General features: G+C 35.9%; 1 protein-coding gene across 4 annotated transcripts; it reads right to left on the reverse strand.

Moving 5' to 3' along the window:
• Positions 1-78: 78 nt before the first annotated feature.
• Positions 79-13,524, reverse strand: LOC104244562 (uncharacterized). 4 transcript variants are annotated; one of them, XM_009800009.2, is made up of 15 exons: positions 13,018-13,524; positions 10,897-11,035; positions 10,483-10,702; positions 10,292-10,392; positions 9,283-9,404; positions 9,119-9,210; positions 8,069-8,174; positions 6,155-6,309; positions 5,206-5,330; positions 2,520-2,629; positions 1,634-1,731; positions 1,294-1,541; positions 748-1,144; positions 591-680; positions 79-400 (listed from the first exon to the last, which is right to left on the reverse strand). In XM_009800009.2, exons 1-14 carry the CDS (start codon positions 13,417-13,419, stop codon positions 605-607), a joined length of 2,391 nt encoding a protein of 796 aa, XP_009798311.1. In that variant the 5' UTR covers positions 13,420-13,524; the 3' UTR covers positions 79-400; positions 591-604. The 4 variants fall into 4 exon arrangements, with proteins under 4 accessions (XP_009798311.1, XP_009798312.1, XP_009798310.1 ...); XM_009800010.2 differs by having other exon boundaries at positions 79-437; XM_009800008.2 differs by having other exon boundaries at positions 79-680.
• Between the last annotated feature and the right edge of the window lie 919 nt (positions 13,525-14,443).

Here is a 14,443-nt window from a genome sequence, read left to right on the forward strand (position 1 = left end):
ATAAATCCATACTTTGTGCTATTCAGATGCCCTTCTCTAAAAGTTTCTTCGTCCTTTCACAGTTAAAAAGAAAAGAGATGACAAGATCGGTCACTTTTAACTGAAACCTCACAGAAATTAAGGAATCGTTCGGCAGTAATCACAAAAGTGCTTATACAATTACATAAAATGATTCAACTGACTCGTTGCGACGCAGTTCTAGGTACGATTCTTCTGAGGTTGTGATTCATCTAATACAAACAACAACTTATGCAAGGATATTATACATCGCATTTAAGGAATATATTGGAAACAATGATAAGCGATATAATGTCGAATCTTCTCTGGAAAAGTGACAATAGACATGCTTCTGTTGATCTGTTACACCCTTTGAAAGTAAATGCTTGCTCATTTAATTGTCCTGGTCATATCTATAAATCAGTACTTTCCAATAATACCTAGGTTGCCAGATTAGTAAGATGATGTTTGTTCAGAACCAAGTAGAGTGAACTGGCATTCTCTTTGAGAAAATACAATCGAAGTACAAGAGACGGATAAACCATTAAGAAGAACACATCAAGGACTACAAAGTTAACGATGTGACAACTGACCTTACTGTCGGCAATCACACAATTTCAGATGCATCATCTGGAGTTTGAACGTTTCCGGTCTTCAGTATATTTTCCAATGCATTCTGACATCTGATGAAGTAGATATTAGTATGTCTATGAAAACATCTATTTGCAAAAAGAATGCTAACTCAAATACCTCCAAGGTAGATGGTCCAGGAACATGTATGGCGATACTATTATATCTTTGAATGCTTCTCTTTTTGCAACATAGGCCCTATACCTGCAGCTTCTCTCCCAAGTTCTCCAGCGTTTCCACAATGGTTTATGAAGGCCGTCCTTCTGTGGCACAATATGGATAACAAGACCAGGTAAAAACAATTCTGGGATATTCAATGATGACTTATGTTCAGAAGATGGAACAGCCTCCATAAATTCGGCTAAAGGATCACCAAATGGACTTGAATCAGAAGTAGAACAATTAAAAGGACTGTTGAAACGATTTGATGAATTAGTTGAACCGGTTTTATCATCAGAGCTAAAATCTGTGTCTATGTCATGCAAAAAAGAGGATCCTGGTTCGTGCTTTACCAATCCTGCAGAAATAGTTAGCATTTTTGCATGAAAAAGTGAGATAGCTACAAATAGGAGAAACTGCAGACAAATACAGTTAACTAAACACAACATGATTAAATGAGACATGTATTAACACGGAATATTCAAAAAGAAAAAAGTCCCTTAGTACCATTTTCAAGCTGGCTATGGTTGATTTCGTTCGTACAACTTGACATTGCTGTCAAAGAATTCACTGACGATTCTCCATCGTTCATGCTTTTCTGACAGACACTCAGTGAAGTAAAGTGATGAGCAAGTTTAAAAATTGTTGTAATATCAACAGTGCCATCTTCTGATAGTGCCCTAAGTGCAGCTGCTTGAAGTCTCATAATTGATGCTACTGAAAGGCGCGCTGAAAATTCATCATTGTTTACAATGCTGAAAAGATGTCAATAAAGGTGGAAGTTAATTTTATAGCATATGAGCAGCAACACTCAGTTGTCGCAGAGATAATAACACATTGGCAATACCTGGTAATGAATTCTGAACAAGCATCTGCTACCACCAGACCCACACATGGGAGAGCACCATATGTGTAGACGTGTATATCCGGATATTGTTTGCGCAGCTGCTCAGCAAAATATAGTAATTTGATTTGTAAATAGGCTAGATGTACTAACTGCAGAAATTAATATAATTAAACAAAGAACTTATAGGTAATACATTGAGGTACGCAAGCACCTTGGGAGATCAAAGTGACCATTAGGAAAATTAGAAGAACAGAGATGAACTTCACATATCTTGACATAACTAGGGTTTGAAACCAGAGAACAAACAACAACAACAAACCCAGTGTACTCCTACAAAGTGGGGGGTAGGGAGTAGAGGGGGTTTAGTGTTTATGCAGACCTTACCCCTGCCTTTGAAGGTAGAGAGGCTATTTCCGATAGTCCCCTGGGTCAAGGGAAGATGACAATGAAGCAGAAACAACAACACTAACAACACCAACATAAGATTTTGAATCCAGAGAGCATAACAATAAAATTCTTTTTTGCTTGAACAAATCTGGAACTGTTAACACAAAAAAGAGTTCAAATTACTATATTTAGTTAAAACACTTTACCAAAGTTAGAAAGTGACTTTAACAAAGTAGATCGGCTAGATAAACAAAGCAGTGAATTTGATTGGACCATACTCATCTATTATTCTGAATCCAGATGCTTAATGAAGCAAAAATAAAACAGACACAAAACCAATACAATTATCGACAGTATATTTTTTTCTTTTGTTCTTTGGATACCAAAAGGGGAAGGGGTTGGGGGAAGAAAACGGCAATATATGTCCTATACAAAGAGCACTCAAACATGATGGAAGAAAAGTTCCAAGAACGCATTTCATTAGCTGACAATTGCATACCTTCATTCCTAGTAATGCAGCAATAGCTCCTCCAAGGGAATGCCCCACTATTCGCACACCATATCCCTCACACTCACATCCTGCTCCCAGCAATGACGAGAGAAATCCACCTGATATAGACGAAGCGCACATATATTCACAAATTATCATAGCAGATGTGGGGGATTGATTCAAAGCGGAAATAAAGGAGCAATTCGCTGCATGATGAACGTGTTTGAGTTTATCTCATAACAAAATATATCAATAGCTACATGTGGGCCTCATCAGAGGCAGATAGTTATCAGCTACTAAGCATCTTCTTGAACTAATCAGCATATGAATCAAGAAAAATAAACTGATAATAGGTGAAACAACTCAACCACAGCTTCCTTGTACGAAGCAAAATAGAGAAATTTATGACACACTGCCTAGCAGAACCAATTAATAGGAATGAGCATAAGAGGCACCGACATGGGTACTGTAGGGTGCCTGTCAATCAGAATACAAATCCGGTACACTGTGTGGGCCATCCGTAATAGCACCTTGAGCTCTATAAATAAAACTAGATTTGTGGCAAATGGTATAACACTTCATAGGTGAAAAACATCAAGAAGAATGAGCAAGAACTGATGCAGAGAACAGAAAATAGAAGTTATTTCTGACAGCGTAAGAAGATATTTGTTACCTTTAAAGCTGGAATTATAGCGAAAGAAAAGTTAAAACCAAATTTGCATCAACCCTTTCAAAATGAATCTTTTATGTTAAAATACCGAAGCAAGTTGAAACAGGATCACCAACATCATTATAGGTCGGTATTTAGAGAGATAATAGAGGGTACACTTTCAGGCATTAAATTTACTTTTACTTGGAAGAAGAGAATAGAGCCAAATTTATTATGTCAGTATTATGTTTGAAATTCTGAAAGAAATAATATAGGGGATAAAAAAACACCATATTAAGCAGGAATAAAATAAAATTGCCAAGATCCTCGGCGATTTGTTCAAAGTTGGGTTTGAGAATAACTATTAACTGTGTTTGGATTGAAAAATAACTACTTAACATATTATACATGGCCTAGAACTCCTAATATTGTATATTAAGAGTCATTTACTACAGGGCAGATTCTCTTCTCCGTCTTGTTGTTCTATACAGTCTAACCTAAGAAAGATTCACCTTCTTGGGCTTAAGTGACTGATTAGAAGTGTTTAAACATGGTCCCGTCGTGTTTAAACATTCAACCAGTCACTGCAATGTTGCAGTCTGACCCATTATGAGCCATTCCTCTATCTTGCTGGAGAAAAACGAATGTGATTGCTTATTAATCCATTACAGCATTTTTTTTTCAGCCCAATGGTCTTGGCCAAAGGAGGACCCAACTTAAACGTTCTTTCATGTTTTCCAATCCTCTTTGTACAGTAAATCTCTGCAAAACTCAGAGATAGTCGTTACTGGTAGCCATCTTCTCTGGAAGGACCCTCGTCCTTACCAGTCGTCTTCTATGGGAACTCGTTGACCAACTCGTATCCAACACCTCACTCACATCCATCTCTGCATTGGCATCAGTAGGCATCCTGGTGATTTTGGTGCTCAAATCAAGTAAATCCAAGTTCTACAGCAAATGTATCCACCTTCAGTTAGCATACAACAAAAAATTACATACCTTTACTTGATAAATTAACTCTTGACCTATGTTACATAAACTCATCTATGAATACGAATTCAATACGGGTGTAGGCATATATCAAGTATGGGACAGTGCAACTTGTTTTCTATTTCTTAGTGCATTTAGAATCTGCATACAGTATCTACATCCATGCACATTTGACACTGGGTACATCAAGACAGATGAAATAATGCTGTAATTAGCTCATGACGGGTTACTCGTGTTAATTTCCACATCAAAGAAACCATTGCATAAATTCCCAACTCGCCAAAACAAGTTCAGACGCAATAAGTGAATGGGTCCAACTAAGCTTATCACCATAAAACACTTCTTTTGCAAGCCTAAACAGCCACTTTTAGAAGACCCACATGTTGTAGGATCATGAATAAATCGCTCATCCACCTCTGCCCATTCCATAGCACTCTGTTAGTTTTAGCTTCCAATGGGAATCAAAACAAAGACACCTTCAAGCCTGTTATCAGGTTCCACACGCTAGAAAGCCCAGTCTACAATAGCTTCTGGAACCCTGTTTGACAGTCAAATCTCCCAATCAGGCATGACAGGAAATTTCCAGTGTAGAACTTCACTGATGGATAATCTTCACAGTGAAATACCGTTTTGACAGTCTTCAAGGAGCAATGATGGACGATGGTCAGCCACCACCACCCTATACAATTTCATTCTCCCTCGTGTTCATCAGTTCAGGACTTTAAAGGAATACCCATGTGCACAAGAACTTCTAGTTCTTGGTAAATTTGTTGGAGCATGATGACAACCTTCTATAACGTCCTTGGCTACATATACTCCTTATCAAACATATCAACCTGTAATTCTAGCACTAATAACTACTCTCAGTATACTAGATGCTACGAATCATTTCAGGTCATAAACAAATACCAGCATTTAGCCAGTTCTTTCACCAAAACACAGCAAGAGATTGCTTGTAAGTTGTACAAGTGAAACAACAGTACAAAATTGAATGTTTCAAAATTGTTCCAGAGAAAAACAGGGAAAATAAATAGTACAGAAAACAATGCACTATACCATCTTCAGAATTTCCATCTACTTGCATGTAAAGATCACGTGCGGCCTCAACTACTCCTGAGTGTGCATAGTGTGGTTTGGATGAAACCACCCTTTGACGAATGCACGAGTCAAAATGATTGCCACTGAAAAAGAATGGTGTATTAGAAGAGGGGAAAAAAAACAGGAGAATCATCAAATAGTGCTGACTGCGTAGATCCTATGCAGAAACCAAGTACGGCAAATTTAGGCAGCAATGGAAGCAAAAAGAAAATCACATCACATTACTACAGCGAATGTTCAATCTCTTCCTGGTTCCTCAGTGTAACAAACAGTAATTCTATTATGTGCTTATAGACCAGTTTTCCTTCATTTTCTATGGTTTTAGCTTTAGGTTGAATAGTATGAAGTGTTACTATTGTGAATCTCATTTGGATTTTATATAACATTGATTCTATAGAGAAAATGGACAATGGACCCAACTCAACTCCAAAAGTTAGCTCAAGAGCAATACCTAAGACTATATAAGGAAACTACATCCTATACACTTAACTGACTTGGGATTCTAACACCTCCCCCTTCCCCGTACTATGAAAGAGTCTAAACATCCAACACAAGATCTTTAGGCAATGGGTGGACCTATCCAAACCTTTTTAAAACTATTTGGAAATTTTTACAGAATTTACGAACAACAATATACTCAATGCTCTCCGGCACGCGTAACTCTATTTTGACGTTGACACGTGAATTTTAGTGCGGGCTTACAGGAACGAACTCTAGCTTACGTAAAACACATTGATAGAAATGCAAAACAGATAGAAAACAATATAATGGTAAAAGGAAGGCAGTCAAAGGATGTCAGAAAGTGATGCCAGAAGCGGATTTGCGTGCATGTAAATGTGCATGTGCAACAAGAAAGGACCAAAATGAGAGAGAGAGAGAGAAAGGGAGGAAGGGGGAGAGAGATTACTGTAGTAGGCTATCTAATTCTCCTTCAGTAAGGCAGCATTCCCTGCCTAAACTATCAGTTATGAGGTCTTCAGGGGTCTCAGTTCCCCTCACAGCAATTACAACAGATTTCACATTATGCAAAACCACAATAAAGTATGCTGCTTTACACTTTCCCTGAAAAAGAGATATAGAAGATATTATTTTTCTGAAATGAAAGACAATATTTCTTTTCTGGATAAGAAAAATGACAAGACAATATCTAAGGAACAATAATATACATAACCTATTTCTGCCAAAAAAAAAAATCCAAAATAAGACATGTTTTAGTACTCATGGTTTCACTTGATTCACAATATTTAAAAAAAAAGGCATGGCAAACTTTTGAGGGATGTAGAGGAATTGTTGCCTGGAAATCACTACTATGTTAATCGAAGCCTTTATATCGTCCATTCCTCTACTAAACTTCTTACTGCTCAGACAGATTCCATTCCCATCTCAGCAGCAAAAAGGGATTAGAAATTTTCACTTGTGAAGTATTAAGTTTTATTAAATAAATGGGAGAGGAAATTCCCGCATACTAGAGAAACATAAAAGTTAAAGAAACGTCATAAAAGGAACATTTTTTTGTAAGAGAAATGTCATACAAAAACATGATTCTCGTAACATGTCATCGCTGGAAAAAAATATTAAATGTTTATACTAATATTCTGCAAAAATAAAGCAATATATAGTAAACACCGCTTCCTAGAAGATAGTGCTTCTTGGTCCGCTGGTCAAGCTTGTATTTGGGCTTGTAAAGGTCGTTGGTTCGAATCTGTACCTAGACATATTTTTTGAAGATCTTTGAGGAGCTTTTTTGTTAAAAATTTGAGGCTACAGAGTCTTTCAACTTGAGGTAAAATAAGATTAAATAATACTTTTTTTATTTATGTAAATACGACACCGCTTATAAAAAGTTTTGCGTACACCCCTGTCTAGTACTAATGGAATGTCACAGATGATCCCTGGGTCTTCCCGTTCCGTCATCTGGAAGAATGAACATAAAATAAGAAGGTTTACTAATTTATACAAAAGACTCTTCCACTCCTTCAAACTCCCACAAGGAATTTTTTTTGGTATCTTTCTTTTCAGTAACAGAAAGTGTGCACATGAGAGACATGTAATATGTTGGTATGTTAAACAAGGTGCTCTTGATTAGGACCCTCATATCCCCTAAATATCTTTTCTTCCATCATGTTAACCTTTTCTCCACTTCTCATAACAGATTCCATAGAGCAAACTTCGTGCGACGCTTCTAACAGCAGGCCTAGGTAAGTCGTAGGAAGTGTTCCTAACACTTATGTTATAGTTCAATGTCGCCGATCTCCTCAAACGGGATAATCTAACACCCCTGCCTTATCTTCTTTCCCCGCATTTTACGATGAGATGGGCTTGCTAAAGACAAAAACAATGTTTTTTTATCTTGAAGTCTTGAGCTTCTCCTGTCTAAGCATACACTTCAGTGAAGTAGCATTGCCCCTCAACTTGCATTGCCTCACACACAAGCGGCCGCTTTTCAAAATTAGGCTTAAAGAAATTCAAATTTATGAAATTACAGGCCTTAAATGACAAACTGACAGTTCAGACCTCACATGGTTTATAAATAACTTAGAATCAAAAATATAGTTCACATGGTAAGGCGATCACGTCGTTTCAATATGACCTTAGAAACATACAACCAAATAGATAAGCGGACACAATATCCTGATAAACTGGTTCTTATCAAAAACTGGTGGTGATATTACAAAGGTAACTTGTACAATCAGTAAATAATTACACTAAAGTCTATTAGCACCAAAGCTGGATGGTTAGGTGATCACTGATCAGAGCTTAGGAATGTCATTGCAAAATATCAGCAGCTTAAAATAGCCTATAGATCTAAAGCTAGACTTACTTGATTAACACGCCCTTTTCTGAGCATATGTGCTGACAAATGAACATGTTTCAAGAAGGCTGCTGCATGACCTCGCCACCAGTTGTCACCTTCGAGTAAAGGTCGCCTACATCAAAAGAATTTTATTTCAAAAAAGAAAAGAAGAATCAAGTAACCATGATAACAATCAAACAACAATTTGAAAATAACTTAGTGTCACAAAAATAAGGGTTCGTGATTTGTCCAATGAAGCAGATTTAATGAAAATAATCCTTTGCAGGAACCTTCATTTGATTGTGCTGGATCTTAAATTATCAGATCTCTGAATATAAATCAAGAAAGCTAGAAGAATCTAGGTAATTCCATTCATCCTTTTATGATAAAATCAGTTGCTGGCACCAGTACTAGACTAGACACACATTTGAAGTCCCCTGAGTGGAGCAAGCAGTTGTTATCATGCACCACGGATCGTACCGTGTATGTATGTCTGATACTCCAACTTGCTTTTAGGATACTTAAGAGTGACGAGCATCTTGATCTTTTAGATTTAAAAAGTCTAAGCAGAGAGTTCCTTTAAGCCAAAGCTCTTCGAGGTGATCTGAATAAGCTTACTTCTTTTACTAGCCACAGTTGGAGCTTGTATATGGTCTATTTAAGGGAATCATCATTTCTTTGTTTCACCAGATAGTGAGGATGAAAAAGCATAAACTACCTCGTTCATGCTCCCTCTATCCACATAGTACAGAGCTCGAGTCCCTCCCATAAAACATTAAACTCACATTTTCTGGCAACTTGTACGAAATTCCCGATCCTTTTTGCTCATAAATTTAGAGCATCTTCTATGTCATATTCCAGATCTTACATCCTGTCAATTCCTAGAGGAGTCCCTTCATGGTATTTTTCCCCATGTATAATCCATCCATATCCAAGCTTATGACTTGCGGCCAAATGAACTTCTATGTTTTTCCACTGAAACCCTTTCTTTTCAACTTTACAAAGCAAATGCTGCTTCATGCTTTAACAATCCGAAGTTGCTGATCTACAACCAAGATATACCAGTAGGTGTCTTACCTGTTCCATAGCCAGGGAGCAAGAATGCCTTGCCTATAGAGCCATGAACATGAAAAAAGTACAGGATTTCTTCCTATATCAAGTAATAGACCCTGCAATTGACCATTCCACGTCAAAATAAGGAGAACGAAAATCAAGTCAATTGAAATGCCTTGTTGTCATACCGTGTAGGCTGCTTCAGCAAACGGATGAAAGAAAGCAGCCTCGCGCATCCTTTCCATGGGTACGATCATTGACTCTTCATACAATTTAGAGAATGAACGAGGATTCTGCAATAAAGCTAGTCCTGAATATCAAGAAGAAATCATTTTCTTTTACCTTACTGATAGAAAGAGATAATCTTGTTTCCAAAGTGAATAAGTACGAATCGAGCAAGTAGAAAACAAATCCAATACTTAAAAGCACTTCTAGCATTCATCACTACCATTTTTACTGTAATGTTGGAGGAGAAATTACCGAAGAAAAGGATTGCAAAACAATACACAAAACCTTGATCATGTCAAATGAACAAGAATTCTCCTCTTAGCTCCCTCTGATTAAAATCTCTAATTTTTTCAAATGACCTTTTTATTCTTTTCCATTTGATTTTCAACAAGAAACTTTGTGACTTCTTGTATAACTATTTCTTAATTAATACCCCTTTTGAAACATTCGCCCAAACATCTGAATTGCAACATTCTGAAAGAACTGCAGCACCCAAACATCCTAAAGGACCTAAACTAGTTGTGGATAAATGTACATAATCCTATGTCCCTTTTCCCTTTTTTGGATGAGTGAAGGTTTGAGAGCGAGGTAGAGCCCATGATTATTTCATTTCTGTTTCCCTATCATCCCTACTGTCAGATATGCTTGCACAAGAATGCACGTAACAAACTAAAGAGGTATCCTCATGAGTTTGGAAATTGGGGGTACGCTTCTCCAGATATATGTTCAACCAGCATGATTTTGGAAGAGATGTTAGAATACATAATACAATAATACAACAGCTTTGTTTTTTTAGAACCTTTCATGTACCACAATCAAGTATAAAAGGCATCCAAAAGGATTTTTTAAGGTCTTGCACCACTCTACATATTCTTCAACACTTTCTATAGAATGGTGAACTGTATACTTTACATGTACCAAATAAAGAATACGTAAAAGTAAAACACAGACCCCTACAACGGCACTAACCTGCTAAGAGCTCCAAATGACCTGTCCCAGATGCACGGTAAGTCACAAGATCACCAAGTAACTGTGCCACAGAACAAACTTCATCTTCCTCTAGCACAGTCCTATGAAGGAAACAGAATGACAAAGAAAGCGGATTAAACAATCTCAATGACAATTCAAATCCTGTGGTCAACATATGCAGAGAGGCCTACAAGTATTTGACCCGTCCCAGACAGCACAAAGCTTCACGAATGCCATGATCAAATACCTCCCTATAATGTGCCTTCCATGCATTATCTTCTGTTGCATAGAAAGACCTCCATCTCAAGACCTCGGCTCCAGCAAAACATTGTACTGGAGCCACATAAGAAATAATAACCATAAAAAGAATAAGTATGTTGCGTTGCCACCATGAACCATTTGAGAGAAGCCCTGCAAGATACTTTCACAAGTATTTTCAGTTTGATGACTGAAATAAAAAGATGTTGGTTAATTGTGTTATTTACAAACATAGTAGTCGGGTTTAACTAAGCAGGCAATAAAAGAGAATGAAAAAGCGAAGATAAGGTAAAATATTGAAATTAGATCAAAATTTTCAAGAAGGCACGCATACAATTCCATATCACCTCTCAAACAGTTGCTTGATGTTGTATCACGATGCAAAAGATTTGTGACACTGAACAAAAGAAAAACAGCCCCAAGAAGCTGCACCACTGTAATTACTGAGGCAATTCGGGTCCACAATAACAGTCTCCTATATTTCCTCTGTCATCAGGACGTAAAACCCAAAAATATGTTACAAACAAGAAATGTCTTTCAGAGGGCTCTAATGATTTTACACGTAGAGAATACTTGGTAAAGGAGAATAATTTTATCACATGCCCATCACAGCAGATGAATACGTCTTGCCAAAATAAAGTAATAATATACTAAAGTAGCAGGCTGGCATTAAAATCTGTTTAAATCATGAATGTAAACAATAAACAAAAGTTGCATATGTCTGGCTAGATGTTGCAATTATAATCTTTATATTAGGAAAAAATCCCATGCTCAAATATCTTGATGCCCTCCGATGACAGTGCCATTTCTTTCAACCATAAGATACAGTCCAAATCAACAAACATAAAATAAATACACATGTGAATGCTAAAAACCAGAGAAGAGAAAGAGCAGCAGATCTGTCTAAAAGGCTAATTATGACGTCTGGATCTGGAAAATAAATACTAGGCATGTCTAATGCAGCTGTGTGTGCAAATAAAATTGGGATTATTCAGGTAAAATTTTAAGCAGACCCTACCTTGCGTAAGAGAAAAAATATAAAGGTGTATAGAAGGCGATACATCCAATTGTATTAAGACGCTTACATGGAACAGATTCAAGGATCAACTAGCTACTCTAAAATACTCTTGTATAATAGGAAACCAACCGTTTAAATCCCCCTATTTCAAAAGGGAACAACAAGGAACTACCATACAAAGGAATAGACAAGCAACAACCATGTAGAAACCTTTTAATTCGAATTCTATTCTCTCTTTTCTTGGTTTAGTTTTAGCCATTATTATCATATCTAATAAAATATGAGTTATGATACAATTCAATACAAGCTGTAATATGCATTTTATGATCAAACCATACACCATGCGACTGACATTCTGAATACTCGTGGATTCACATCTGTATTGGGTCTTGGTGGTGGTGATGTTGATACTGCTGTTGGAGATGGATAATTAATTTATTCCAATCGTTACTGATTATATGCTTTATCATATACAAGTAAGGTACTTTTTACAGTAGAAGCACCAGGAATAATGTGCTAAATATCTACATCAAAGTAAAAGACTATAACTCCTTTACATATGCAAAGAGTCTATGAAGTTCAGAAAAGTGTCAAAATTCATTCACAAGTTTCAGCGAACACCAAAAATTATTAGCCTGTGAACATCTAGACTCAAACAAATTGATGCCTCTGATCCTCCTTCGAAAAACTTGCAATTCCTTTCTTTCTATGTTACCCAAATGACGCACCTAGGCACCATCATCCATTATGGACTTGAGGTGTCACCTCATATGCCCTTGCCAACTGGTTACAGCAGCCTTTTAAGGTGTATGGCAATACTAAAGGAAAGCCACCAGCTTTACATTCTTGTATCCCAGCCAAGATCAAATATTGACTGAATTTTGTGGAAGTAAACTGCTTTCAATCCAATGACCACCTTTCTTCTCTCATGTAAAGCTTTGTGATAATCTTGTAACATCACCTAAGAAACGAGTAGGTACAAGCCTCTTAACTCTACAATCCCTTTCTTCTTTGGATCAAAGCTATGAAAAAATACATTCAAATTTCTTTCAAAGTCTCGTTCCACATGAAAAATTGCTGAACGTTGATGTAAACCTCTTCATCAAACAAACTTCTTAAAGACAACAACTACGCTTGAGTCTCAAACAAGTTGGGATCGGCCATATGAATCCTCAATTTTCCATTTAAATTCAACTCATGAAATCATTATATTAAATAAAAACAAAACTTTTAACTACTTCAACATTTTCTTCCACTGTCACTAATATAATCCCTAAGCCAACTTTTTCCCATACCTAAAATGTCAAATTAATACTTCAATTTCCAATGTTCTCAAACACCGCCACATAAAATGAAACAAATACCATAATATTACTAAAAAAAATAGCATTTTTCACCATTGCACATAATCAAAACTACTATAAAAAATAAAAAAGGTTAAATTTTTTACCCGTCTTTGGTGTCGAATAGCAGCTTGAGAATCAGGCAAATCGGACTGAGAAGTTAAAATACAAGAAGCAGTATCTTGTTGAGCAATACCAGTTCCAATCATAGCACCAATTCTTACAAAACTAGCCATCATTATAACAAAAACTGGCGCAATATCCTTTTCTCCACACGAATAACGCGTAATAATTACAATAATAGCTCCCATTATTATTATAAGCGCATTGGAGAGGCCCAATATTAAAGCTGATCTCCTTAATTTCCTAAATTCCGGTGCCTGTAATAAAGGCACCACCATTTTGCGGAATGATTTGATTTTTGAGAATTTCAAAAAGCTTAAACCTAAGCCTTTTGATCTGTTCCGCAATTTTGTTGGATTGGGATACAGAGGGAGAAGAGGAGACATTCAAATGTGAAATTAATTTGACATTTTTAGAAATTCTGAAGATTTTTCTGGTCGTTTTTTCTCATTTTTTTTCGCCTCTGGATTCTGGAGAGGCGTCGTTTAGGAGACGACGTGACCTCTTTTATTTTTTTTATTTTTATTTCTCGGATAGTAAGGCCCCGTTTGGCCATACATTTTGGCAAGTTTTTTTCAAAAATTTTGAAAACATTGTTTGTCCATAGATTAGTGATCTGTTTTTGAGAAATTTCTGAAAATATTTTTCAAATTTTCAAAATCTAGTTTATGGTAGATTTTTGGTGAAAATCAAGTTCCTACTCACAAAACTTCAAATTTTTTTCAAATAAAATGCATGTCCAAACATAATTTCAACTTCCAAAAATTATTTTTCAAAACTACTTCAAAAATTATTTTTTCAAGTTTCAACTCAATCTATGTCCAAACGCTAGTTAAGTCGCCTGTGCTAATAGGGACCTATCATTTTTCTTTTTCATTTTTAGCATTATAATCTCTATGAGACTATTTTGTAACTAAAGTTGGAAATAAGTGTATCTCAGGATTAATTATTTTAAAATTATTATTCATCCTACTATAGGAATAAAAATTAACACTATAATTTTAGGATAATTAATTCCGAGATTAGTTTTATTGTAATTTTATTCTAATCAAACGTGGAATAAACTCATTTCAAACTTAATTTCGAAATTAATTATCATTTATCTTTCGTACCAAATGAACCCTAAAAAGCAACTTCTTAAGGTTTTATAACTATGGATTTAGTTATTTCATGATATATTACATTCATAAACTTGCACTTAAACTAGTCATATAATTCTTGTCTTTCTCACATATTTTTTTATAGTCTTTAACAATTTGAAAAATTACCTTAGCATAGAATATATTGCTAGTAACCTTCAAATATTATACAGGTGATGTGAACATTAGCTTAATAATATTCTATAATTAAATTTCTGAAATATTTGAATAGGATTTTCTTCAACTAGAAAAGTGGAAAAAATGTAAATTT

The sequence above is a fragment of the Nicotiana sylvestris genome, chromosome 1 (genome assembly GCF_000393655.2).
Source record: "Nicotiana sylvestris chromosome 1, ASM39365v2, whole genome shotgun sequence".
In the NCBI taxonomy this organism is placed as follows: Eukaryota; Viridiplantae; Streptophyta; class Magnoliopsida; order Solanales; family Solanaceae; genus Nicotiana; species Nicotiana sylvestris.